The sequence below is a fragment of the Pleuronectes platessa genome, chromosome 5, assembly GCF_947347685.1.
Source record: "Pleuronectes platessa chromosome 5, fPlePla1.1, whole genome shotgun sequence".
In the NCBI taxonomy this organism is placed as follows: domain Eukaryota; kingdom Metazoa; phylum Chordata; class Actinopteri; order Pleuronectiformes; family Pleuronectidae; genus Pleuronectes; species Pleuronectes platessa.
The window spans coordinates 9,330,919-9,358,538 of NC_070630.1; the positions used below are offsets into that span (position 1 = coordinate 9,330,919).

The 27,620-nt window shown below is 43.5% G+C and overlaps 2 protein-coding genes across 2 annotated transcripts; both read left to right on the top strand.

Moving 5' to 3' along the window:
- Positions 1-9,711: 9,711 nt before the first annotated feature.
- Positions 9,712-14,525, top strand: LOC128440171 (extracellular calcium-sensing receptor-like). The gene is made up of 8 exons (XM_053422802.1): positions 9,712-9,857; positions 10,658-10,958; positions 11,055-11,344; positions 11,630-11,946; positions 12,316-12,515; positions 12,606-12,827; positions 12,913-13,036; positions 13,621-14,525. Exons 1-8 carry the CDS (start codon positions 9,751-9,753, stop codon positions 14,523-14,525), a joined length of 2,466 nt encoding a protein of 821 aa, XP_053278777.1. The 5' UTR covers positions 9,712-9,750.
- Positions 14,526-21,827: 7,302 nt separating this feature from the next.
- Positions 21,828-26,804, top strand: LOC128440187 (extracellular calcium-sensing receptor-like). The gene is made up of 8 exons (XM_053422823.1): positions 21,828-21,973; positions 22,774-23,074; positions 23,171-23,460; positions 23,746-24,062; positions 24,595-24,794; positions 24,885-25,106; positions 25,192-25,315; positions 25,900-26,804. The coding sequence occupies exons 1-8, from the start codon at positions 21,867-21,869 to the stop codon at positions 26,802-26,804; spliced, it is 2,466 nt and encodes an 821-aa protein (XP_053278798.1). The 5' UTR covers positions 21,828-21,866.
- Positions 26,805-27,620: the final 816 nt, after the last annotated feature.

The window sequence follows — 27,620 nt, forward strand, 5'->3', positions numbered from 1 at the left end:
GTATCTGTCTGTGTCTATCAATGTGTCTCTGTGTGTGTGTGTGTGTGTGTGTGTGTGTGTGTGTGTGAGAGAGCGAGAGAGAGAGAAAAAGAAGGGGGCGTGGCGATGACGCAGTCACGTGGTGACATCACATCTAAGATGGCGGCCGATCATGATTCGTGGAATCAAGGCCTAAAAACTCTCAAAATGGCGGATTGACTACAAAACAAGATGGCGGAGCCGTTATGAATTTAGAGCCAGAATGGGAGGAGAGGGAGAGAGGAGGCGTGGCAATAATAGATTCCAAATGGTGGTTTAACTTGCGTTATTCAAAATGGAGTCTATGTTAATGACACCATGTGGCCGGAGCTCACACTGGTGGTCGTCACATGAATTACACCAAGGGATTTTCAGACAAAGAGAATTCTTTGTCTCTGCTTTGGCGTTGGGCCGCATGGCTTCCAGATGTGTCCAGCCTCTCTGAATATAGATTTAACTATGTTACATGAACTGTATTCTAAATACAGATCGGATGTGTGTATAAACAGGTTTAGGAGAAAAGAGAAAGAGAGAGAGAGAGAGAGAGAGATCAGGAAACATCGTCAGAGACAACTACTAGCGAAGCAGGCAGTCCAGTTACGTGAGATTTATCTTTTAACAGATGTAAATCTCCGCACAATATCTCTGACGGTAAGACGTTAAAAGGAAGCGACGGCTCGTTACCGCGCGCTTCTCGAAAACACAGTAGACAAAGGAACCGGATGTGACGTCTCGGTCCGCCGTGTAACGGCTAAAAACAGATCAGCGATCTACAAACAAACATACAATCAAACAAATTACCTCCGCGGTGTTGCTTGCGCGTGGGGCGCGGATTTCCGGGAGTCCAGTGAATGTCTCGTTAAACCTCAGGATGCGTGCGAACGGGCGGATTCCTGGAAAACAAATCAGTGTCCTGGCCTCTTAAGCGGTGCTCCGGTGGGTCTCGTGGTTGCAACGGAGATCAGCGCTGGGCCGAATCGAGCGAACTTCTCTTGTTCTTGGAACGGAATTCGGCTTCGTCTCTTCTTCAGGGATGAACAGCGGTTGACGCAGCTGTGGATTTGGAAAGAAAGTCTCTGAGCTCGGCCAGCGAGTGAGCGAGTTCCTGTGCACGGCCTTTTCAAGTTAAAAACAAAAATAGTCTCTATCAAAGTAAGATCAAACTTAAGATAAAAGACAATGAAAGAAATGAAAGAAAATAACTCTGGTTGCCCCCTTTAGCAACTAAATCATCTGGAAAGACCCGGAGGGGTCTGTTGACGTCTTCAGAGCAGGGAAAAATGGCTGATAAACTAAAAGTTAAAGTTGCCCCCTTTAGCAACTAAATCAGCTGAAGACCCGAAGGGGTCTGGTGATGTCTTCAGTGCAGGGTAAATGGCAGCGATTATTGGGTTGCCAGGGCTTTTATTAACCTGTGGAGGCCCAGCCTCCTTGAGGTGTGGTCATGGGATGATATTGGCTTTAAGCCAATTGAGTGTCAGAGGTCAGATCAGAGTGGGAACGGCCAGGAGCAGAGCAGGGGTTTCTGGGAAAACCCCAGGGAGGAAGTTACCCCCAGAGGAGATGCTATCTCCATGCTTGATCTTAGCTGGAAACTTTAGAGCTGGTTTCATCTTGGCTCACAGGCCTTACTTTTACGACTCATTGTGTGGATCCCACCACATGGCCAGTTCAGCAGGGACTCTTGCCCAACACTGCACAGCGCTAGTACAGAGAAGACAAAATCTCTGGACACAGTCTAGTTTTTGTGCCAAATTTTCGACAGAATAATAAAGGCTGAACTGAACCGAGCTCCTGCGTGAGCAACTGGATAATTCTAAAGGGAATAAATGGATGGGGGATGTGCTCGCATTGATTAAGTCCCTGCCCTTTCTACATACATCGCTATTACCCATTGGATGGTTTAGTGAGGTCCTCGGATTGGACCTGCCAGAGTTGGTCATGGCCCTGGCGGAGCGCATAGAGGACGATCAGACTTGACTATCTAGAGGAAGTAAAACTCGTAACAAAGTTTCTGAAGGTAAACCAGCGGAGGCATCATTACTGGTACCGACCCTGGTTGACCAATGCAGCCCGACCAATCTCTGGACGCTTAGGGTCTCGCGCTGCTCCCCGACGGAAAAACAATCCGCCGGTTCAGTGTATCTGCCGAGGCAAGGGGCACTCGAGTGAGCGCGTGAGAGGTGCAACGTGCTCAGGTAACGAGCCAGTTTTGAGAATATAAGAAGTAGAAAGTACAGAAATTTGTGTTAAAATATTTCGAGTAAAAGTCAACAAAAGTCAGTATTGATTAAGTCTCATAAAAGTAGTAACAAAAAATTTGGAACTCTGATTAACAATCAATTTAAAAACTATAACCGAAATTGTAACACGTCTGTTGGTCACCGGGGCTGATCAAGCTTCTTTATTTCCAGGACACATATAATTCACAATCACACAATTTCTTTGCACGCATATAATATTCAGTTCTCCAGCCTAGCAGCCAGCGTCAGGGTTGAGTCTCCCCCGCGCGTGTCTCCCCCGCGCCCCAGGGCGGTTCTGCTGATAAGGGGGAGAGAGTCATTAGTTAACCTGGAACACCTGTGTGCCATTATACTCTCTCCCTGGCACCGATCCCAGAACCCCATCTCCACTCCCTCCCTCCTGTAGCCGCCACTAACCATCCCCCACTACCACATACCTCCACCGCCCGCCTGGCCTAACCCACTCCCCCCCCCTCTGAACGGGAGAGGAAGTCGGCCACAACCATCTGCGCCCCCGGCCAATGGATCACCTCAAATTTAAAAGGTTGTAAGGCCAAATACCAACGAGTGATCTGCGCGTTGGCATCTTTCATGCGGTGGAGCCACTGGAGCGGGGCATGGTCCGAACAGAGGGTAAAAGCGCGTCCCAGCAGGTAATATCGTAGGGCGTCGACCGCCCACTGGATTGCCAGACAATCTTTTTCTATTGTGCTGTACCTGGCCCCTCTCTCCGACAGTTTACGGCTGATGTACAGCACCGGGCGGTCGACGTCGCTCACCCACTGAGACAAACCCGCCCCCAGCCCCCTGTTCGACGCGTCAGTCTGCAAGAGAAAGGGAAGAGCAAAGTTAGATGTATGGAGAAGTGGATCCCTTCAGAGTACCTGTTTTACCCTCTCAAATGCTTGCTGGCACTGCTCCGACCACTGGACCGGATCTGAGGTACCTTTTCTGGTCAGATCGGTCAAAGGGCTGGTCAGGTCAGCGAACGCAGGGATGAACCGCCTGTAGTACCCCGCCAGCCCCAAGAACCGTCTTACCTCTATTTTTTACTTGGGCCGCGGGGAGGCTGCGATGGCTGCCGTTTTATCCACCTGAGGGCGCACTTGCCCGCCGCCCAAGTGGTACCCCAGATACCGAACCTCCCTCCATCCAACTGCACACTTTCTCGGGTTGGCCATCAGCCCGGCCTGCCTCAGAGACTCCAGCACCGCGGCCACCCGCTGCACATGCTCCGCCCAGGTGTCACTGTGAATGATGACATCATCCAGGTAGGCGGCGGCATATGCAGTGTTTTGACGCAGCATCCCCTCCATGAGGCGTTGAAAAGTGGCCGGAGGCCCGAACAACCCGAATGGAAGCGTGACAAATTGGTATAAACCGTACCGCAAAGGCTGTTTTCTCCTGGTGACAGGGGAATTTGCCAGTAGCCCTTGGTTAAATCCAGTGTGGAAAAAAAACTTGCCTATCCAGGAGTTCATCAACCCGGTGCATTGGATATGCATCAAACTGTGAGACATCGTTCACCTTGCGATAGTCCACGCAGAACCGTACAGACCCATCCTTCTTGTCGCCAAGAAGGATGGGGCTGCACCAGGCGCTGTTAGACTCTTCTATTACCCCCATCTTGAGCATAGCTGCCAATTCTTCCTGAACAATGGTTCTTTTACATTCAAGAAGCCGATAGGGTCGTGAACGCCCCAGGGGAAGTCTCAACGTGATGTTGTATAAGCTTTGTGCGTCCTTGCAAGGGAGAAAACACGTCAGCAAAATGCTGCTGCAACATGGCGATCTCTGCTCTCTGGGCCGGGGTGAGATGGTCATCACAGGGGAGCAAGGCCGGATTGATAGAATTTGGAACCTCGGGTCCCAACTCATCTCTTTCGCTCACCAGCGACACCGGAGAAACAGGTCCTGCCTCTCTCCATGCTTTAAGGAGGTTGAGGTGGTATTGAGGCGTGTGGCTCCACCCCTGTCAGAACGCACAACCTCATAATCGACCTTCCTTCACCCGCCGTGTGATCACAAAGGGCCCTTGCCACTTGGCGAGCAATTTAGAGCCAGAAAAGGGAAGCATTACAAGTACTTTCTCTCCCGGTGTGAATTGTCTAGGCTTGGCCCCCCTGTAGTACAGGCGCTGTTGATGTGCCTGGGCCTGGAGCAAATTCTCACGCGATAACCGCCCCAGTGTGTGGAGTTTCGCTCTTAAGTCCAGGACGTATTGAATTCCGTTCTTCCTTGGGCTTGGACCTTCCTCCCAGTTTTCGTAGGTCCAGTATGCCCCGTGGTTTTCTACCAAACAAAAGTTCAAAGGGAAAAAATCCAGTGGAGGCCTGGGGCACCTCCAGCACTGCAAAAAACAGAGGATCAAACCATTTAGCCCAATTGCGCTCGTCTTCGTGAATGAACTTATGGATCATGGACTTTAATGTCTTATTCAACCACTCGACCAGCCAATCAGTTTGTGGGTGGTACATGCTGGTCCGAATAGATTTGACTCCCAGTAATCAGTAGAGTTCCCTAAGTGTTTGTGACATAAACGAGGTGCCTTGGTCAGTCAGGATCTCCGACTTGGGAGATGACCTGAAACAGTGCCTGTGCAACACTCTTTGCAGAGATGGTGCTCAGTGGCACTGCCTCTGGATATCGCGTTGCGTAGTCCACCAGGACTAACACAAAGCGATATCCACATGCAGTTTGATGAAATGGCCCGATGAGGTCCATAGCAATGCGCTCAAATGGAACCTCCATTAATGGTAGCGGGCGCAATGGCGCCCTCGGAATGGCTGGTTGGTTCACCAGTTGACATTCACGGCAAGACGCGCACCAGCGACGCACCTCCCTGCGAATGCCCGGCCCATAGAATTGGGTCATTATCCGGCTTAGTGTTTTATCATACCCCAGGTGACCAGCCATTGGGTTAAAGTTAGCCGCCTGGAAAACCATTTCCCGACGGCTTTTAGGCAAACTGGGTGGTTTCTCCTCCTATCTGAGTGTCACGACTCACTCGGAACAGCCTGTCCCTGATCAATGAAAAATATGGGAGGGTCTGCGCAGCATCAGGGCACACCATGTGACCATTAATTCGTATCACTTGATCAAAGGCTGAGCGTAGAGTGTCATCACGAGACTGTTCGAGTGGAAAATCTTCCATGGAGTGTAATTCAGGAACCAGTTGTGCCTCCTGTGGAGTCACTGCTGGTTCCACCCCCCTGTCTACAGTGTTGGACAACCTCGGGTCACCTCTGAGCGCCGAGCACACGTCATATGTCCCTATCTGTCGTTAGCGCACCCCCACACATTGCCCCACTACAGAATGACACCCCGGCCAATCAGTCCCCAGGATTAGAGGGTGCGTCAGGTGGGAACTAACCGCGACCATTGTTATAATATTTTTCCCCTGGTGTCTAATTTCCACTGTCACCATCGGGTATCTGTGAATATCCCCATGCACATACCTAATATTTACCCAACAAGCCTCCACCAAAGCCCCGGGTCAAACCAGGTTCTGGTGAATCATGGACTGCGTGCAGCCCTAGTCCACCATAGCCTGGTGTACATCCCCCTGAATTCTTGGGAAGGGTGTTGCAGGGCCATCAACCCGGATCACTTGTCCCACTTCCATGAGAGGACACGCCTCCCGGAAGTGCCCAAGCTGCCCGCACCTCCAACACTCCTGCCCAGGCATTCAAGGTGCCCCCTGCGGGTTGGGAGCGTTGCTTGTAGCGGCTGGGAACTGTGGGTGAAAGGAAGGGGACAGTGTTAGCACGGGGATCTGGTGGGCTCCGCACCGGGTTATGGGGTTGAGGAGGGCCCCTTCGGTGAGGGGCTGGGGTCGGTCGGGCCAGCGTGGGAGAGCGTCTGTCTCCGCCCTGGCCGTCAGGATGAACGTATTGCCCACTCCTCCGCCGGCCACTGACATGCCTCCGCCGTCGACTAAAACATTTCCAGGAAGGACTGAGGGTTGTCTGCCTCCGACATTTTATGTAGCGTGATACCAGCCAACGGGGAGCGGCCCGCGGGGCCCGGAGATGCTGTGGGCTGGGCGAAGAGATGCTCCATCTGACTCTGGAGCATCCCCAGGAACTGTCGATTAAACACCGCTTGCTCCCGCTGCATGGCTGCGACCCCCTCCATCATCTGGCCGGCTGCGTCGGGTTCTGGTCCTGTCTCTTGGTCACCGGGGGTTATTCGTATGGAATCAAGGGGAAAACAGGTAGGTGTGTCTCAAGTTTCTTTATTTCCAGGACACATATAATTCACATTCACACAATTTCTTCGCACGCATATAATATTCAGTTCTCCAGCCTAGCAACCGGCGTCCGGGCGTAGTCTGGCTCCTGTGGATGCGTGTCTCCACCGCGCCCCAGAGCGCTACTGCTGATAAGGGGGAGAGAGTCATTAGTTAACCTGGAACATCTGTGTACCATTAGACTCTCTCCCTGGCACCGATCCCAGAACCCCATCTCCACTCCCTCCCTCCTGTAGCCGCCACTAACCATCCCCCACTACTACAACCATATCTATAGTTAGCTAAGTTAAAGGATATATAGTTCTCGACAGTGTAGATGTTGGCTAAATTCACTAATGTTACATTAATAAAAAAACATTTGTGAAAGAAAAACATTAATTATAAAGATAATAAAGTATAAAAATACAAACTACTAAAGGTGTACATAATATATAAAGATGTGTATGTGAGTATGTGTGTGTGTGTGTGTGTCTATGTGAGTGAGCGTGCTTCCAAAATGGTGGCTGGCCACGCCAAAGTATCACATCAACACAAATCAAACTTATAAACAGCATAAGGAATCGAATAAACAGTCCTTGCTTAGCCTAGTATGATTATTAAGCCTAGTAGTGTTACCCGTCCTTGGAAAGGGGAAAAAGTTGCTGTGCTGTTCGAAGTTCTGTGAAGTCGTCTTGCTGGTTTTGTGGCTCCTGCCTTTGTGGTTCTGCTGTGCGGTGCAGCGGTTTTGCTGTTCGTTGTTTAGCTGGACCTCATGTTGCTGCTTGAAGGTTGGTAGAGCTTGGATTGCGAGGAGGTTTCATTGGAGAGATGACCTGCAAGCTGCACCTCTCCTCCATTGAGGGTTTCGTGGAAAGAGGAATCGGACAGAGTGAGCTGGACACCCTGCTCCTCTCGAAGGGTGGTGTAGAAAAGAGGAATTGAGGAAGAGCGGTGTGCTCCTCTCAGAGAGGTGCATGGAAAGAGACAGAAGAGAGGGGAGACCTGTTCTATTATTGGCTTGGTGACCTCATAGGTCAGGGGGCCCAGAGTGACCAATAGTGGTTGACACTTGTGTCCCTGGTTGGTTTTCACACCTCTGTGTGACGTTGAGGCACCCTGGGAGACTGCGTACTGGAGGCTCTAGTTTTCTCCAGAACAAAGGACTTGCGGCCTTAGGCTTTTGACTGTACGTGTAGGCCAAACTGTAGTTCACAAATACCAGGTCCAAACATTAACAAAGTATTTGTACTTGTTTACTTCCCACCCCTGGTCAGTATTATCACTATGATGACGTAAATAGTGGGACAAAGATTATAATAGCCATGTTTTTAGTTGACAGCAGTTTCTGGACACTGATTTTTGGGAAAGTTCTCATATAGACGATAACTGAGTTGTATATTTTTGTAACCTGCTTTGAGGAAGGAAAAGTCATGTTCATATTTTCGAGAAGACACCACCTGAATTAGACCGTGGACCATTGTGTGGGCTAACACAGATCCACAGATTCACTTATGAATTCAGATGACGTCTCCGTTTGTCAGCCTGTAGTTATCAAAGTAATCATAAGTAATGAATAGCGGGCCTGCTGAAATTTAAATATTTTTTTTTGTTATTTAGTTGCACAAGTAGTTACTGACAAAAGTAGAGTTGATATTACTTTATTTCTTCTTAAAGCATTACTGTCAACAACATTCTTGTCCCAGGGAATTAACAAATATATAATTCAAGAAAAAAACACTTTATTTAAATAATAAATAAATAGTAATAAATGAAGATACTTAAAGAAAATACAGAATAAATGCTACCAGACCTCGTCATAACACAGTTTATAATATTAAAGTGTCAAACATGGGGGATCAGTTTAACAAAGGGTTAAGTGTAAACTTCACACCTGCCATGGCTCTAGGCTTTGCACAGCAGCATGGCTGTGGCTGCTGAAAGGTCCTCCCCCTGGCTCACACGCAGCAAGTCATCGAGAGTCATAAATCGTAATTCTGTATATAACAAAAGTATGAATGACAAAGGAGATTAAAGACAAGAACATAGCAACGGCATCAAGTGCTACTCATGAAACTGAGCGGTATCATGTCAGGTTGAAGTGAACTTTTGGTGTATATACTTTTTTGAATGGGGAGTTGTTCTCCCTCACTATAATAAACCTCTTTGTAGAGAGGAATCGGTGTCCTGTCATTTAAAAGTACAACTCTACAGTCTGTTGAATTAGTAAAAGCTGAAGTAAACAATTGCACATTTACTAGTGTTTCGGGTGAACTCATGTTTTAAGGGGGGTTTCCTTTAAAATACTAAATGACTTAATAATTCAAATTAAATATAATTACCACATTCCATCTCTTTTGGTTGAGCCTTCGTAGATCTCTGCATTTTATGAAAAAACACACTGTTTTTATGACTCTGGGCTGTTATTGCCCCTATTTATTCATTTATTTTTTATTATTGTTTGAATTACTGTGTTTTGAGTTGCTTGTATCATACTATATTTTAATTTAGTTTCTGTTTTGGGTATTAGTTATAATTATGTGGTTACCTAGTTACCTCCACCAAGGAGGTTATGTTTTTCCCCCTTTCCATTTGTCTGTTTTTTAGCAGCTTTTATGAAAAACCATTGAACAGATTTTAACAAAGCTTTGTGGAATGATGGGACATGAGCCAAGAAAAGGACACATTGAATTTAGTTGTGGATCAGATGAAAGTGGCAATCCAGACTTTTTTCAAACCACCTACTCTAACAATGTGAGATTTTTTTTGGATATTTTCACCAATTTCCCAGAGAGTAATTCATGGCTCTCAACACCCCAAAAATCCGGCACATTTAGAAGACTGATATCCACGAGTGTGTGAAATGTTGTATGGCTCGACTGAATGTAAAGGGGACTGTTGAGCCTTGTTTTTTTTAAATAGTAATATAACACGAGAAGAAGAGAAACAGAGGAACTCAGTAAAGGTTATAAAGTACATAAGGCTAAGGAACTGAAAAATACACAGCAAGGACATCCTCTCTGTGATGTACAGTAAGATGACGTACAGTAGGAGGGAATCTTTAGTCTGAAAAGCTATATAAAGCAGTGATTACACACTTATTGCCCACATGCACACACTTAGGGGATGATGGGGATCTCAGCTCTCTTTGTTTGCCTCATGTGGGCTCTGGGTTTGTTTGAGCTGAACTCTGCTCTTGGTTTGAACGGGGCTGGGATCAAGTGTAAGCTGCAGGATACGGCTCATCCACCTGCCTTCTCAATGGACGGGGACTATGTGGTTGGGGGGGTTTTCTCCATTCACAACTACATGCACACAGTGAAGTATAACTACACCACGATGCCTGAGCCTCTGAGGTGCATGGGGAGGTATGTATAACAGGGAGAAGTGGGGAATAAAAGGATGTTGGGCCGTGTGGGGACATGAATGTTTTAAATTTGTATATTGCGGTTAAAATATTGTTGTTTTCATTTTTTACATCAAGTTAAATGTATTATATTATAATGTATGGCTGTAGGAGAAAATATTATGATAAATGATTCTTAAATGAAAAACGATTTTTTTCAACATCTTCTTTATTAATATTTCACAGAATAAGAACAGATGAATATGAATTTAAAAGTCATTAGTTGTGTTAAATTAGTTGACCATTGACATGCATTAAATCTCTTGTGAATTTTTAGAGGTATGTCTATAAATTGTAGATATTATTCTTATTAATAATAGTATATATTAGTAGTATTAGTAATTTTATTTGTAGTAGTAGTACAATTATTCGGCTATTCTTATTATGATGTTATATATGAAGGCGTTTGATGTTCTTGTTTTGATATGGTCTGTCTGTGAAGCACTTTGTAAAAGTAAGTTATTATAATTATAATTATTATGAGTTGTTGTGGCAGTAGTAGTACTAGTAGTACAAGCAGTACTATTTTCATTAGTAGTGGTACTATTTGTACAATTATTATGCCTGTAACTTTTTCGTTGTAGGCTATGATGATAATTGTGAGTATTATTATAACTATTAGTAGTAGTAGTAGTACTCCCGTTCGTATTATTATTATTATTATTATTATTATTATTCTTAGGCCTGTGATTTTCCCATTAAAACATGTGATCCCATCCTATGTAAACTCCAACATGCTCACATACATGTGTGCATGTGCAGCATCGACTCCCGCGAGGTGCGCTTCTCCCGCGCCATGATCTTCGCCATCGAGGAGATCAACAACAGCTCCAACCTGCTGCCGGGCGTCAAGCTCGGTTACCACATCTATGACTCGTGTGCCTCGGTGCCCATGGCGGCGCATCTGGCCTTCCAGCTCGCCAACGGCCAGGACCCTGAGTTCAGCCTCGGCAACGACCACAACTGCTCCCAGTCCGGAATGGTGATGGCCATCGTTGGCGAGTCCGGCTCCACGCCATCCATCAGCATGTCGCGCGTCCTCGGGCCCTTTAACATCCCTCAAGTAAATTTATTTGTGTTTCTACTCAATTCATTCATTATAAACCAGTGCTATTCACAGTTGTTTTTGGAGATGGTGAATCCCACTGTGTTGCTCCAGGTGAGCCACTATGCCACGTGTGCCTGCCTCTCCAACAAGAAGCAGTACCCGAGTTTCCTCAGGACGATTCCCAGTGACCAGTTCCAGGCCAACGCGCTGGCCAAACTGGTCAAACACTTCGGCTGGACGTGGATCGGTGCTGTTCGTTCGGATTCGGACTATGGCAACAATGGCATGGCTTCTTTCCTGGACGCAGCGCACAGAGAGGGCATCTGCGTGGAGTACTCCGAGTCTTTCTACCGCAACAACCCGCGCAGCAAGATCCAGAGAGTGGCTGAAGTGATCCGCAGGTTTCTTCACCAGAGGCTGTGTTGACACTGAACTTCTGCGCATTAAAGCCACTAAATATATCCAGTCACATATATGAATAGAAATATATTTATTCAAATAGTGACAAATACAAAAAAATGTAATAAATAATACTGATTAAGAACTCTTTGTTTTTTTGTTTATTGATCTCATAGGCCTGAATAAAATTACTCTACTTTCAAAACACTGAAGTTCTCATGTTTGCTGGTTTAAAAAATCTTTATCCATATTAACTGTGTGCATCATGCATTACATCATCTCTCCAGGTCGACAGCCACAGTTATTGTGGCCTTCGCAGCCTCTGGAGACATGAGGATCCTGTTGGAGGAGCTGTCCCGGGAGCCTTCTCCTCCTCGTCAGTGGTTGGGAAGCGAGGCCTGGGTGACTGACTCACAGCTGCTGAGGTTCTCCTTCTGTGCTGGGGCCATCGGAATTGGCATCCAGCAAGCTGTCATCCCCGGCCTGAGGGACTTCCTGCTGGATCTGCCCCTGACCAAAGTGTCTGTCTCCCCGGTGCTGACTGAGTTCTGGGAGAGTGAATTCGACTGCAGGCTGGACCAGAGTGAGGAAATTGTGCTGACTTGTTTTTTTTCCTCATAGAACATGAGTTATACTATCAGTTGTGTTGTGTGGAAATTGGAAATTAACGTTTATTTATTGGTGGTTCACAATTAACATCAAAGATACATGAAAGGATAAAAGGATACTGACAGTGTACATGCTGCATACTAATAATAATGTGCAGTGATATCATAGCAATAATAATTATAATGATATATAATTATAATGGAACAGCACAATACTACATAATACTATAATAATATCATATTCATTTAATTATTTTATGCATATTAATACAGGTTTCATTGACATTCTTCTCATTATTTTCCATAAATGTAAATGATCATAAGTAAAAAGCCCAGTCTCCTCCTCGTTGTGTTTTTAGGTGGAGCCACAGGAGAGAGTCTATGTGATGGAACTGAAGACATACAGACGCTCCAGAGCCCGTACACCGACACGTCTCAGCTCCGCATCACCAACATGGTGTACAAGGCCGTTTATGCAATAGCTCATGCCATTCATAACGCAGTGTGCCAGAAAACTAACTCTACAAGAGAGTGTGACAAACTCACCAGGATAGATTCCAAACAGGTCGGTCCAAACAAATACGTCATATACGTACCAAGGTGAGAATGTACTTACATTATTTACGTCCTGTCTTCTTTCATTTCATCTTCACAGGTTCTTACTGAGCTGAAGAAAGTCAGTTTTTCCCAGAATGGTTATGATGTCTCGTTTGATGCCAACGGAGACCCGGTGGCCACATATGAGCTGGTCAACTGGCAAAGAAGAGCGAGTGGCAGCATTGAGTTTGTGACAGTGGGGCACTACAATGCGTCGCTGCCGGTCGGACAGGAATTCCACATCAGCAGGAACCTCACGTGGATGGAGGGTGGCACACAGGTGAGGAGCCAAAAGGTAACACTTAAGTCAGCTGTGTAGCCATAGTGTGTTAATCTGTGTGAGTTTGTTTGTGTCTGTGTGACAGGTGCCTGCTTCAGTGTGCACGGAGAGCTGCCCTGCAGGAACCCGTAAAGTGCTGCAGAGAGGGAAACCCATCTGCTGCTATGACTGTGTACCATGTCCTGAGGGAGAGATAAGCAATGCTACAGGTGAAATAAGAACACAAGGAATGTTCAACACCAGTTGATGCACCGACCGACTTGTTAGCAACATTTCGGACAAAGCAGGTCTGAAGAAGGGCCAATGCTGGAAGTATTATGTTTTGGGGTTATTTGATGTACGTCCCATTATTGTCAACACACATCTCAAGAATACCTTTAGGAAATCCTTTAACATTTGGTGCAAATTTTCACTTGGACCTCATGATGTACTGATTTCATTTTGGGAGCCAAAGCACAAATGTCAAAGTCATTGGTGGCCTCATAACTTTGGCTTCATAATGATCTTGGTTTCGTGAACATGATATCTCTCGTCTGGTTGTAGGGAATTTCTTAAAATTTGATCAGTTGTTAATATTATACTCATAAATAAACAGTATTGTTTGTTTTGGTGTGGTTTTCTTTCAAACCATTATTGTTTTCTTCCACCTCATACACGTATTTTGACATTTCATTTATGGACAATTCGAATTGTCTGGTTTTTGTTACATCTGTCCAGCTCCTAGTATTAATTATATAAAGTTAACAGCAAATATAAGGCTGCTGAAAGTGTTTTTCTTTCTTTCTTTTTTCAGATTCTCCTGACTGTTTCCCCTGCTCTGACGAGTTCTGGCCCAACGCAGAGAGAAACACGTGTCTCCCTAAGCCTGTAGAGTTTCTCTCCATCCATGAGGTCCTGGGAATCATCCTGGCTGCGTTCTCCGTTGGCGGCGCGTTTCTCGCCATCATAACAGCAGCCGTATTCTTTCATCACAGAACGTCCCCGATCGTCCGGGCGAACAACTCCGAGCTGAGCTTCCTGCTGCTCTTCTCGCTGACTCTGTGTTTCTTATGTTCACTAACTTTCATGGGAGCGCCCTCCGACTGGTCCTGCATGCTGCGACACACGGCGTTCGGCATCACCTTCGTCCTCTGCATCTCTTGCGTCCTTGGGAAAACTATAGTGGTGTTAATGGCCTTTAAAGCGACACTTCCAGGTCGTAACATCATGAAATGGTTCGGCCCTCAGCAGCAAAGAATGACTGTGGTGTCCTTCACTTTTATTCAAGTTCTAATATGTATCATTTGGTTGGTTGTCAGTCCCCCTTTTCCAATTAAAAACCTGACCACATACAAGGAGAGAATCATCCTGGAGTGTGCGTTGGGTTCAGCCATTGGGTTCTGGGCTGTGCTCGGGTACATAGGCCTATTGGCCTTCTTTTGCTTCGTTTTAGCCGTCCTAGCTCGGAAGCTACCTGATAATTTTAATGAGGCAAAGCTCATAACGTTCAGCATGTTGATATTCTGTGCCGTCTGGATCACTTTTATTCCAGCTTACGTCAGCTCTCCTGGTAAATTCACTGTGGCTGTGGAGATATTTGCCATCCTGGCCTCCAGCTTTGGATTAATTCTGTGTATATTTGCTCCAAAGTGTTACATCATATTGTTTAAGCCCGAAAAGAACACCAAGAAACATTTGATGAACAAGAATGAGTCCTAGTACATCTGAGCTCTGGGAATATTTATGATGGCAGCACGTAAGTTCTTCCCTTAGTTTATGTGAATATTTACATTTGCATGCTTTTTTAATTTTTTTTAATTTCGTGAACGTCTTTAAAACTATTGTTTTCTAATTTTACAAATGATTTACATTTCGTGCTGGAAATATTAAATAAACTAAACAAAGTTTTGCAACAAAAATAAGAGTTTTGTCTTCATCATAAAACATAAAAACAAATTGCACATATTTGTATAGTAGATGTGGTGTAATTAAAATAAAATAAATACTGGTTACAGTGCCCTCAAGTGTTATTGTAACATTGTTTGCCTGGAGTGTTAACAAATACATCAGAAATGGTCGGCAGCAACTTAAACAAATTTAAAATTTAAATCAACCACATAAGATAATTTTATTCATGTAACAAATAAGAAAACCTATGATTTGTTCAGGTTTCTCCGGTTTCAGCCGAATTGTTCTACATTTGGGTCCTAACAGTGCCACCAAGACTGTACAGTTTTGTCATCCACCCACTCACAAGTTCATACAATACTTCTATGTGCAGCACTTTCTCTATCACTCATCATTCATACGCCACCATACATGGTCTTGCCCAATATCGCCTTGACGGAATGAGGAAGACAGGAATCAAACCCATCTCAACCTCCTGAACCACAGCCGATCCTTCAGTTTAAGAAGGGACAAGGTTGATGTTTCCAATCAGGTTTCAAATGGGCCAATCTGATTACATAGTGACAATAATCTGATTTATTTGAAAGAAAACAAATTCATGTTTGAAGGAAGAAATTTGGCATTTGACAGAGTGGCCTATATTCTGTTATTTTAAAGGGGACATATTATGCCCATTTCACCACAGTTGATATGGTTCCTTGCGGTCTTAATGAAATGTCTGTAAAAATGTTGGTCAAAATACCACAAGGATCATTTAAAACAGCACCCTTTTTACCCTGTCTAAAACAGCCTTCCTCAGATTTGACCTGTTTTGTCTGCCCCGCCCCCCCCCCCCCCCCTCACCGCCCCCCCCCCCCCCCCCCCCTCACCAACAACCCACTCCCCCTCTCACCGCCCCGCCCCGACACACACACACACACACACACAGACACACACACACACACACAGACACAGACACACAGACACACACGCACACAAAACTTAAATCTCCCCTTAGCATATTTAAGGTTGTTAAAATCATTTTAACTCACTGTCCTACACATATATTTCTGTATCCGTTTGTTGTGTTTCTTCATTGAAGCTACAATTTTCAAACTACTACACCTTCTGATAAAGATGTACATTATTTAAATACATGCATTAGATATGTGTGTATACACTATATAATTGTATGTGTATATGTATTCATACAGGGCATATATTCTTAGCGCACATACAGACACACACGCACACACATCCAGTTTCACGTCTTAAATCTCCCCTTAGCATATTTAATGTTGTTAAAATCATTTTAAGTCACTGTCCTACTCATATATTTCTGTATCCGTTTGTTGTGTTTCTTCATTGAAGCTACATTTTTCAAACTACTACATCTTCTGATAAAGATGTACATTATTTAAATACATGCATTAGATATGTGTGTATACACACATACACTCCTGATCAAAATCTTAAGACCAGTTAAAAAATTTCATGAATTTGCATTTTGCACTGTTGAATCTTAGGAAGGTTCTAAGTAGAGTTTCAAAATGCAAAAAGAAGAAAATGGGAACAAGAGCCCAAAAGTTGTGAGCAGGCAATTTATTGATCAGGACTTCTACTTTTACTCCACTACATTTAAAAGAAAAAAGAAAAAAGATTTACTTTTACTCCGTTACATTGACATTGAACACCTCGTTACTCGTTACAAATTAAAATCTGAATATAATTGTCAATCTCTCAGGGGGGGGTAGTCCAGCGCAAGACCCTAATCGTCCGGAGGAAACCTTGTTACGAGTTGTACTTCCTTTAGTGTCCAGTTTGATCGTCTTCTTGGCATTCCGCCATGGCCATTACCGACTCTGGAGGGGCAATTCTGAGGACCTCACTAAACCATCCAATGGGGAGTAGCGATGTGTGTACAAAGGGCAGGGATGTGATCAATGCGAGCACATTCCCCATCCATTTATTCCCTTTAGAATTATCAGGTGCTCATGCAGGAGCTCGTTTCAGTTCAGTCTTTATTATTCGGTCTGAAATTTGGCCTGTTCTTCTCTGTACTAGCACTCTGCAGTTTGTTAACGAAAGAGAAACTATCTTATTTTGTTTGCCTAGAACTTGTTTCCTTTTGCTGAGCTATCATAAGGGGCATTGTGTATCATTCATGCTGCTGATTAGAAAGTGAAAGGTCCAAGTTTAGTGATATTTACAGTTAACAATTTTTTAGTGGTTATACTGTGGTCTATTATTGATCTTAGGAAGACTTAAGAGGCCCTTGTTTATTCTGTTGTGTTGGTTTTTTATTGTCCCTAGAAGATCAGATGCACTAGTCCAATACTATTTGAACCTCAGCATCTGGGGTTTGAATGTTTACAAATATACCTTATATGTATATTTTTGTTATAATTTTTCAGTTAGTTGAAATAAATCCTGATGAGAATAATTTTGGGTTGCTTGTTGTTACGATACGCGACGGGTGGACCCCAGAGCGGAGGCAAAACACAGAGCACTGAGGTGGTGCGTTCAATGATATTTATTTAACGTGGGACAAGGTGGATAGACGGGGTGCTGATGGCTCCGGGAGTTCTTCAGCGAAGGGGAGAGGCAGGAGGGCAGGACGAGGGAGTGCTGATGGCTCCGGGAGTTCTTCAGCAGGAATGGAGAAGCAGGTGAGCAGGATGACGGGGTAGCTGATGGCTCCGGGAGTTCGTCAGCGGGAAGGAGAATCAGGTGAGCAGGATGACGGGGTAACTGGAGGACAGGAGAACAGACACGAGGATTAACTGGGAGAATAATCACAGGAGGATATGACTATGAGCCGAGAACGAGAAACTACCACTGTAGTGACAAGGACGAACTGGCGATGACTCCGTGCTCAGCCAGGGCAGATATAGGGAGCAGTTGATGAGTGCAGGTGCGCCTGGTGAGCCGGGTCATCTAGTGAGACGAGCAGCACCTGCGGGAAAAAGGAGAAGAGAGAGGACGAGGGGCACAGAGAACTGTGACACTTGTGTCTGTATAGGGCTACCATAAAAACACTTAGCATGTTTAAGTTTGGTACGTGTACTTTTACTTTTGATACTTAAGTACATTTCAACACCAGATACTTTTGATACTTAAGTACATTTAATATGAGCTACTTTAAGACTTTTACTCAAGTCATTTTCTTACGGGTGACTTTTACTATTACCGAAGTCACTTTCAGGTAAGATATCTGTACTTTTACTCAAGTATGGTTTTCAAATACTTTATACACCACTGCAGAAAAGACACATATGTAGCGGACTTCAAACAACTCAGTCACAACAAAAAGCAAAAGCAGATGTTTGGGACAACAAATTTCCTTTTATGGACACTCATCAAACGTTGTCATGGTGTTCAAAGAACATTACAAACCAAGACAAATATTAACATTACATGAGGTTAATCTGCCATGTCCACTATAGAGGGTATACAGAAATATACCAAATTATTTTCGGGGGTTCTCAAATTCACAGATGAGGGGCATGCATTTTATATATCCTAATAACAACAGCTTTGCTGAATTAAGTTTTTTCAACCAGTTCATAAACATTTACCATTTCCTTTTTTCATTTCCTCTCTTTTCACAGATCAAAATACCTCAAGGCAAAACATACATCAATGCTAATGTGCCCAGAGTATGGTGCAGGTGGACCAAAATTCAGGAGTGAAGCAAGAGGCAGGTCCAATCAAATAAATTCTACATAATCCAGGAAGTGCTCCTTGTCATTTCCTGGATTCCAATGCCAAGAGGGAGGGACTATGCGTGCGCACTTTCGAGGAGGAAGGACCAAGACCTACTGTTATAAAATAGACAGGCACTGGCAGCGGCGGTTCTACATGGAATTGCGCCCTGGGCGAGATCCCCTCCGAGCGCCTCCCCCCCCCCCCCCCCCCCTGAAAAAAATAAATCAATGCACACAATTCTGCACAACACAGTATAAGTTACAACATAAAAGTGGCAAAAATATACACAATCAGATATAGAAAAAAGTTAACAAGAGCAGATATACAATAATATAAAATATTAAGAATAACTTATAGGTTTTTGATGGCAGGTCAGGGAAGTTCTTATTTTGTTTTTGTTTATAAGAGTCTTCATAATTTGTTGGTTCTCATAGAGTTTTCAGACATAAATTACACACTGGTCTCTCCTCATGTCCTACCATATTGACTGGAACCCAACAGCAAGACAGGCTTCATCGTACTTTCTTTTCAACTTGGTTTTTGAACACCGTCTCTTGTTTGTCCCTGAACGGCTGATTCACGTGAACGAGCTCTGATCTCACTGTGTGTGTCTCTGAGAGAGTGAGCAGAGCGGGGGCGGAGCCCCGGCGCCTGTGTGTGTGTGCTGTCCGCGACACACACAACACTGTTCAGGAAGCCACTGCAGAAGGGCGGCTCTTCAGAGCCGCGGGTTGCAGACCCCTGTCTACGGCGAAAGAGCGATTTGTTTACTGCTCCGCCGTTAAAGAGATGCGGACGTTAAAACATTGGGCGCGCCACACAGTTTGATAATCACTGCTCTATACAGTGGATCCCCCCCTTGTCCGTTCCATTTGGGAGACCTTTGGTGAACTGTCCCCGCGCCCCCTCCCCTTCAACTTTCTCACACAGCATCAAGTAGGGGCGCTGCAGTTGCAGGGGCGCCAATTTGCCAAATCCCCACACAGTGATATGATAGATAATAGAAAAATAAACGACCACGCAACGACAGTTTCCTTGGAGAGATGAGCTGCAAGCTGCACCTCTCCGCCATTGATGGTTTTGTGGAAAGAGGAATCGGAAAGAGTGAGCTGGACACCCTTCTCCTCTCGGAGGGTGGTGTAGAAAAGTGGAATCGAGGAAGAGCGGTGTGCTCCTCTGGGAGAGGTGCATGGAAAGAGACAGAAGAGAGGGGAGACCTGTTCTATTATTGGCTTGGTGACCTCATAGGTCAGGGGGCCCAGAGTGACCAATAGTGGTTGACACTTGTGTCCCTGGTTGGTTTTCACACCTCTGTGTGACGTTGAGGCACCCTGGGAGACTGAGTACTGGAGGCTCTAGTTTTCTCCAGAACAAAGGACTTGCGGCCTTAGGCTTTTGACTGTACGTGTAGGCCAAACTGTAGTTCACAAATACCAGGTCCAAACATTAACAAAGTATTTGTACTTGTTTACTTCCCACCCCTGGTCAGTATTATCACTATGATGACGTAAATAGTGGGACAAAGATTATAATAGCCATGTTTTTAGTTGACAGCAGTTTCTGGACACTGATTTTTGGGAAAGTTCTCATATAGACGAGAACTGAGTTGTATATTTTTGTAACCTGCTTTGAGGAAGGAAAGTCATGTTCATATTTTCGAGAAGACACCACCTGAATTAGACCGTGGACCATTGTGTGGGCTAACACAGATCCACAGATTCACTTATGAATTCAGATGACGTCTCCGTTTGTCAGCCTGTAGTTATCAAAGTAATCATAAGTAATGAATAGCGGGCCTGCTGAAATTTAAATATTTTTTTTTGTTATTTAGTTGCACAAGTAGTTACTGACAAAAGTAGAGTTGATATTACTTTATTTCTTCTTAAAGCATTACTGTCAACAACATTCTTGTCCCAGGGAATTAACAAATATATAATTCAAGAAAAAAACACTTTATTTAAATAATAAATAAATAGTAATAAATGAAGATACTTAAAGAAAATACAGAATAAATGCTACCAGACCTCGTCATAACACAGTTTATAATATTAAAGTGTCAAACATGGGGGATCAGTTTAACAAAGGGTTAAGTGTAAACTTCACACCTGCCATGGCTCTAGGCTTTGCACAGCAGCACAGCTGTGGCTGCTGAAAGGTCCTCCCCCTGGCTCACACGCAGCAAGTCATCGAGAGTCATAAATCGTAATTCTGTATATAACAAAAGTATGAATGACAAAGGAGATTAAAGACAAGAACATAGCAACGGCATCAAGTGCTACTCATGAAACTGAGCGGTATCATGTCAGGTTGAAGTGAACTTTTGGTGTATATACTTTTTTGAATGGGGAGTTGTTCTCCCTCACTATAATAAACCTCTTTGTAGAGAGGAATCGGTGTCCCATCATTTAAAAGTACAACTCTACAGTCTGTTGAATTAGTAAAAGCTGAAGTAAACAATTGCACATTTACTAGTGTTTCGGGTGAACTCATGTTTTAAGGGGGGTTTCCTTTAAAATACTAAATGACTTAATAATTCAAATTAAATATAATTACCACATTCCATCTCTTTTGGTTGAGCCTTCGTAGATCTCTGCATTTTATGAAAAAACACACTGTTTTTATGACTCTGGGCTGTTATTGCCCCTATTTATTCATTTATTTTTTATTATTGTTTGAATTACTGTGTTTTGAGTTGCTTGTATCATACTATATTTTAATTTAGTTTCTGTTTTGGGTATTAGTTATAATTATGTGGTTACCTAGTTACCTCCACCAAGGAGGTTATGTTTTTGCCCCTGTCCATTTGTCTGTTTTTTAGCAGCTTTTATGAAAAACCATTGAACAGATTTTAACAAAGCTTTGTGGAATGATGGGACATGAGCCAAGAAAAGGACACATTGAATTTAGTTGTGGATCAGATGAAAGTGGCAATCCAGACTTTTTTCAAACCACCTACTCTAACAATGTGAGATTTTTTTTGGATATTTTCACCAATTTCCCAGAGAGTAATTCATGGCTCTCAACACCCCAAAAATCCGGCACATTTAGAAGACTGATATCCACGAGTGTGTGAAATGTTGTATGGCTCGACTGAATGTAAAGGGGACTGTTGAGCCTTGTTTTTTTTAAATAGTAATATAACACGAGAAGAAGAGAAACAGAGGAACTCAGTAAAGGTTATAAAGTACATAAGGCTAAGGAACTGAAAAATACACAGCAAGGACATCCTCTCTGTGATGTACAGTAAGATGACGTACAGTAGGAGGGAATCTTTAGTCTGAAAAGCTATATAAAGCAGTGATTACACACTTATTGCCCACATGCGCACACATGATGGGGATCTCAGCTCTCTTTGTTTGCCTCATGTGGGCTCTGGGTTTGTTTGAGCTGAACTCTGCTCTTGGTTTGAACGGGGCTGGGATCAAGTGTAAGCTGCAGGATACGGCTCATCCACCTGCCTTCTCAATGGACGGGGACTATGTGGTTGGGGGGGTTTTCTCCATTCACAACTACATGCACACAGTGAAGTATAACTACACCACGATGCCTGAGCCTCTGAGGTGCATGGGGAGGTATGTATAACAGGGAGAAGTGGGGAATAAAAGGATGTTGGGCCGTGTGGGGACATGAATGTTTTAAATTTGTATATTGCGGTTAAAATATTGTTGTTTTCATTTTTTACATCAAGTTAAATGTATTATATTATAATGTATGGCTGTAAGAGAAAATATTATGATAAATGATTCTTAAATGAAAAACGATTTTTTTCAACATCTTCTTTATTAATATTTCACAGAATAAGAACAGATGAATATGAATTTAAAAGTCATTAGTTGTGTTAAATTAGTTGACCATTGACATGCATTAAATCTCTTGTGAATTTTTAGAGGTATGTCTATAAATTGTAGATATTATTCTTATTAATAATAGTATATATTAGTAGTATTAGTAATTTTATTTGTAGTAGTAGTACAATTATTCGGCTATTCTTATTATGATGTTATATATGAAGGCGTTTGATGTTCTTGTTTTGATATGGTCTGTCTGTGAAGCACTTTGTAAAAGTAAGTTATTATAATTATAATTATTATGAGTTGTTGTGGCAGTAGTAGTACTAGTAGTACAAGCAGTACTATTTTCATTAGTAGTGGTACTATTTGTACAATTATTATGCCTGTAACTTTTTCGTTGTAGGCTATGATGATAATTGTGAGTATTATTATAACTATTAGTAGTAGTAGTAGTACTCCCGTTCGTATTATTATTATTATTATTATTATTATTATTCTTAGGCCTGTGATTTTCCCATTAAAACATGTGATCCCATCCTATGTAAACTCCAACATGCTCACATACATGTGTGCATGTGCAGCATCGACTCCCGCGAGGTGCGCTTCTCCCGCGCCATGATCTTCGCCATCGAGGAGATCAACAACAGCTCGAACCTGCTGCCGGGCGTCAAGCTCGGTTACCACATCTATGACTCGTGTGCCTCGGTGCCCATGGCGGCGCATCTGGCCTTCCAGCTCGCCAACGGCCAGGACCCTGAGTTCAGCCTCGGCAACGACCACAACTGCTCCCAGTCCGGAATGGTGATGGCCATCGTTGGCGAGTCCGGCTCCACGCCATCCATCAGCATGTCGCGCGTCCTCGGGCCCTTTAACATCCCTCAAGTAAATTTATTTGTGTTTCTACTCAATTCATTCATTATAAACCAGTGCTATTCACAGTTGTTTTTGGAGATGGTGAATCCCACTGTGTTGCTCCAGGTGAGCCACTATGCCACGTGTGCCTGCCTCTCCAACAAGAAGCAGTACCCGAGTTTCCTCAGGACGATTCCCAGTGACCAGTTCCAGGCCAACGCGCTGGCCAAACTGGTCAAACACTTCGGCTGGACGTGGATCGGTGCTGTTCGTTCGGATTCGGACTATGGCAACAATGGCATGGCTTCTTTCCTGGACGCAGCGCACAGAGAGGGCATCTGCGTGGAGTACTCCGAGTCTTTCTACCGCAACAACCCGCGCAGCAAGATCCAGAGAGTGGCTGAAGTGATCCGCAGGTTTCTTCACCAGAGGCTGTGTTGACACTGAACTTCTGCGCATTAAAGCCACTAAATATATCCAGTCACATATATGAATAGAAATATATTTATTCAAATAGTGACAAATACAAAAAAATGTAATAAATAATACTGATTAAGAACTCTTTGTTTTTTTGTTTATTGATCTCATAGGCCTGAATAAAATTACTCCACTTTCAAAACACTGAAGTTCTCATGTTTGCTGGTTTAAAAAATCTTTATCCATATTAACTCTGTGCATCATGCATTACATCATCTCTCCAGGTCGACAGCCACAGTTATTGTGGCCTTCGCAGCCTCTGGAGACATGAGGATCCTGTTGGAGGAGCTGTCCCGGGAGCCTTCTCCTCCTCGTCAGTGGTTGGGAAGCGAGGCCTGGGTGACTGACTCACAGCTGCTGAGGTTCTCCTTCTGTGCTGGGGCCATCGGAATTGGCATCCAGCAAGCTGTCATCCCCGGCCTGAGGGACTTCCTGCTGGATCTGCCCCTGACCAAAGTGTCTGTGTCCCCGGTGCTGACTGAGTTCTGGGAGAGTGAATTCGACTGCAGGCTGGACCAGAGTGAGGAAATTGTGCTGACTTGTTTTTTTTCCTCATAGAACATGAGTTACACTATCAGTTGTGTTGTGTGGAAATTGGAAATTAACGTTTATTTATTGGTGGTTCACAATTAACATCAAAGATACATGAAAAAAATAATATTTCAAATATATAAGGTATAAATATGCAAGCTGAAAATATAATAAGGTACAAGGTTATAATGAAAGAGATATTAAATAAGTGAAAAATAGAAGATAAATAATCATAGGTGAAAGTAAACTTAAAAATGGAGAACATTAAGAACACAATAAAGTTATTTAAAAGGATACTGACAGTGTACATGCTGCATACTAATAATAATGTGCAGTGATATCATAGCAATAATAATTATAATGATATATAATTATAATGGAACAGCACAATACTACATAATACTATAATAATATCATATTCATTTAATTATTTTATGCATATTAATACAGGTTTCATTGACATTCTTCTCATTATTTTCCATAAATGTAAATGATCATAAGTAAAAAGCCCAGTCTCCTCCTCGTTGTGTTTTTAGGTGGAGCCACAGGAGAGAGTCTATGTGATGGAACTGAAGACATACAGACGCTCCAGAGCCCGTACACCGACACGTCTCAGCTCCGCATCACCAACATGGTGTACAAGGCCGTTTATGCAACAGCTCATGCCATTCATAACGCAGTGTGCCACAAAACTAACTCTACAAGAGAGTGTGACAAACTCACCAGGATAGATTCCAAACAGGTCGGTCCAAACAAATACGTCATATACGTACCAAGGTAAGAATGTACTTACATTATTTACGTCCTGTCTTCTTTCATTTCATCTTCACAGGTTCTTACTGAGCTGAAGAAAGTCAGTTTTTCCCAGAATGGTTATGATGTCTCGTTTGATGCCAACGGAGACCCGGTGGCCACATATGAGCTGGTCAACTGGCAAAGAAGAGCGAGTGGCAGCATTGAGTTTGTGACAGTGGGGCACTACAATGCGTCGCTGCCGGTCGGACAGGAATTCCACATCAGCAGGAACCTCACGTGGATGGAGGGTGGCACACAGGTGAGGAGCCAAAAGGTAACACTTAAGTCAGCTGTGTAGCCATAGTGTGTTAATCTGTGTGAGTTTGTTTGTGTCTGTGTGACAGGTGCCTGCTTCAGTGTGCACGGAGAGCTGCCCTGCAGGAACCCGTAAAGTGCTGCAGAGAGGGAAACCCATCTGCTGCTATGACTGTGTACCATGTCCTGAGGGAGAGATAAGCAATGCTACAGGTGAAATAAGAACACAAGGAATGTTCAACACCAGTTGATGCACCGACCGACTTGTTAGCAACATTTCGGACAAAGCAGGTCTGAAGAAGGGCCAATGCTGGAAGTATTATGTTTTGGGGTTATTTGATGTACGTCCCATTATTGTCAACACACATCTCAAGAATACCTTTAGGAAATCCTTTAACATTTGGTGCAAATTTTCACTTGGACCTCATGATGTACTGATTTCATTTTGGGAGCCAAAGCACAAATGTCAAAGTCATTGGTGGCCTCATAACTTTGGCTTCATAATGATCTTGGTTTCGTGAACATGATATCTCTCGTCTGGTTGTAGGGAATTTCTTAAAATTTGATCAGTTGTTAATATTATACTCATAAATAAACAGTATTGTTTGTTTTGGTGTGGTTTTCTTTCAAACCATTATTGTTTTCTTCCACCTCATACACGTATTTTGACATTTCATTTATGGACAATTCGAATTGTCTGGTTTTTGTTACATCTGTCCAGCTCCTAGTATTAATTATATAAAGTTAACAGCAAATATAAGGCTGCTGAAAGTGTTTTTCTTTCTTTCTTTTTTCAGATTCTCCTGACTGTTTCCCCTGCTCTGACGAGTTCTGGCCCAACGCAGAGAGAAACACGTGTCTCCCTAAGCCTGTAGAGTTTCTCTCCATCCATGAGGTCCTGGGAATCATCCTGGCTGCGTTCTCCGTTGGCGGCGCGTTTCTCGCCATTATAACAGCAGCCGTATTCTTTCATCACAGAACGTCCCCGATCGTCCGGGCGAACAACTCCGAGCTGAGCTTCCTGCTGCTCTTCTCGCTGACTCTGTGTTTCTTATGTTCACTAACTTTCATGGGAGCGCCCTCCGACTGGTCCTGCATGCTGCGACACACGGCGTTCGGCATCACCTTCGTCCTCTGCATCTCTTGCGTCCTTGGGAAAACTATAGTGGTGTTAATGGCCTTTAAAGCGACACTTCCAGGTCGTAACATCATGAAATGGTTCGGCCCTCAGCAGCAAAGAATGACTGTGGTGTCCTTCACTTTTATTCAAGTTCTAATATGTATCATTTGGTTGGTTGTCAGTCCCCCTTTTCCAATTAAAAACCTGACCACATACAAGGAGAGAATCATCCTGGAGTGTGCGTTGGGTTCAGCCATTGGGTTCTGGGCTGTGCTCGGGTACATAGGCCTATTGGCCTTCTTTTGCTTCGTTTTAGCCGTCCTAGCTCGGAAGCTACCTGATAATTTTAATGAGGCAAAGCTCATAACGTTCAGCATGTTGATATTCTGTGCCGTCTGGATCACTTTTATTCCAGCTTACGTCAGCTCTCCTGGTAAATTCACTGTGGCTGTGGAGATATTTGCCATCCTGGCCTCCAGCTTTGGATTAATTCTGTGTATATTTGCTCCAAAGTGTTACATCATATTGTTTAAGCCCGAAAAGAACACCAAGAAACATTTGATGAACAAGAATGAGTCCTAGTACATCTGAGCTCTGGGAATATTTATGATGGCAGCACGTAAGTTCTTCCCTTAGTTTATGTGAATATTTACATTTGCATGCTTTTTTAATTTTTTTTAATTTCGTGAACGTCTTTAAAACTATTGTTTTCTAATTTTACAAATGATTTACATTTCGTGCTGGAAATATTAAATAAACTAAACAAAGTTTTGCAACAAAAATAAGAGTTTTGTCTTCATCATAAAACATAAAAACAAATTGCACATATTTGTATAGTAGATGTGGTGTAATTAAAATAAAATAAATACTGGTTACAGTGCCCTCAAGTGTTATTGTAACATTGTTTGCCTGGAGTGTTAACAAATACATCAGAAATGGTCGGCAGCAACTTAAACAAATTTAAAATTTAAATCAACCACATAAGATAATTTTATTCATGTAACAAATAAGAAAACCTATGATTTGTTCAGGTTTCTCCGGTTTCAGCCGAATTGTTCTACATTTGGGTCCTAACAGTGCCACCAAGACTGTACAGTTTTGTCATCCACCCACTCACAAGTTCATACAATACTTCTATGTGCAGCACTTTCTCTATCACTCATCATTCATACGCCACCATACATGGTCTTGCCCAATATCGCCTTGACGGAATGAGGAAGACAGGAATCAAACCCATCTCAACCTCCTGAACCACAGCCGATCCTTCAGTTTAAGAAGGGACAAGGTTGATGTTTTCAATCAGGTTTCAAATGGGCCAATCTGATTACATAGTGACAATAATCTGATTTATTTGAAAGAAAACAAATTCATGTTTGAAGGAAGAAATTTGGCATTTGA

What these genes read in the sequence shown, in the direction of transcription:
- LOC128440171 (XM_053422802.1), top strand. Translation starts at nt 9,751, where the DNA reads ATGGACGGGGACTATGTGGTTGGGGGGGTTTTCTCCATTCACAACTAC. An exon ending in CCTCTGAGGTGCATGGGGAG is followed by an intron (nt 9,858 to 10,657) that starts GTATGTATAACA and finishes GTGCATGTGCAG; the next exon opens with CATCGACTCCCGCGAGGTGC. An exon ending in GTGGCTGAAGTGATCCGCAG is followed by an intron (nt 11,345 to 11,629) that starts GTTTCTTCACCA and finishes TCATCTCTCCAG; the next exon opens with GTCGACAGCCACAGTTATTG.
- LOC128440187 (XM_053422823.1), top strand. Translation starts at nt 21,867, where the DNA reads ATGGACGGGGACTATGTGGTTGGGGGGGTTTTCTCCATTCACAACTAC. An exon ending in GGCCCTTTAACATCCCTCAA is followed by an intron (nt 23,075 to 23,170) that starts GTAAATTTATTT and finishes GTGTTGCTCCAG; the next exon opens with GTGAGCCACTATGCCACGTG. An exon ending in GGATGGAGGGTGGCACACAG is followed by an intron (nt 25,107 to 25,191) that starts GTGAGGAGCCAA and finishes TCTGTGTGACAG; the next exon opens with GTGCCTGCTTCAGTGTGCAC.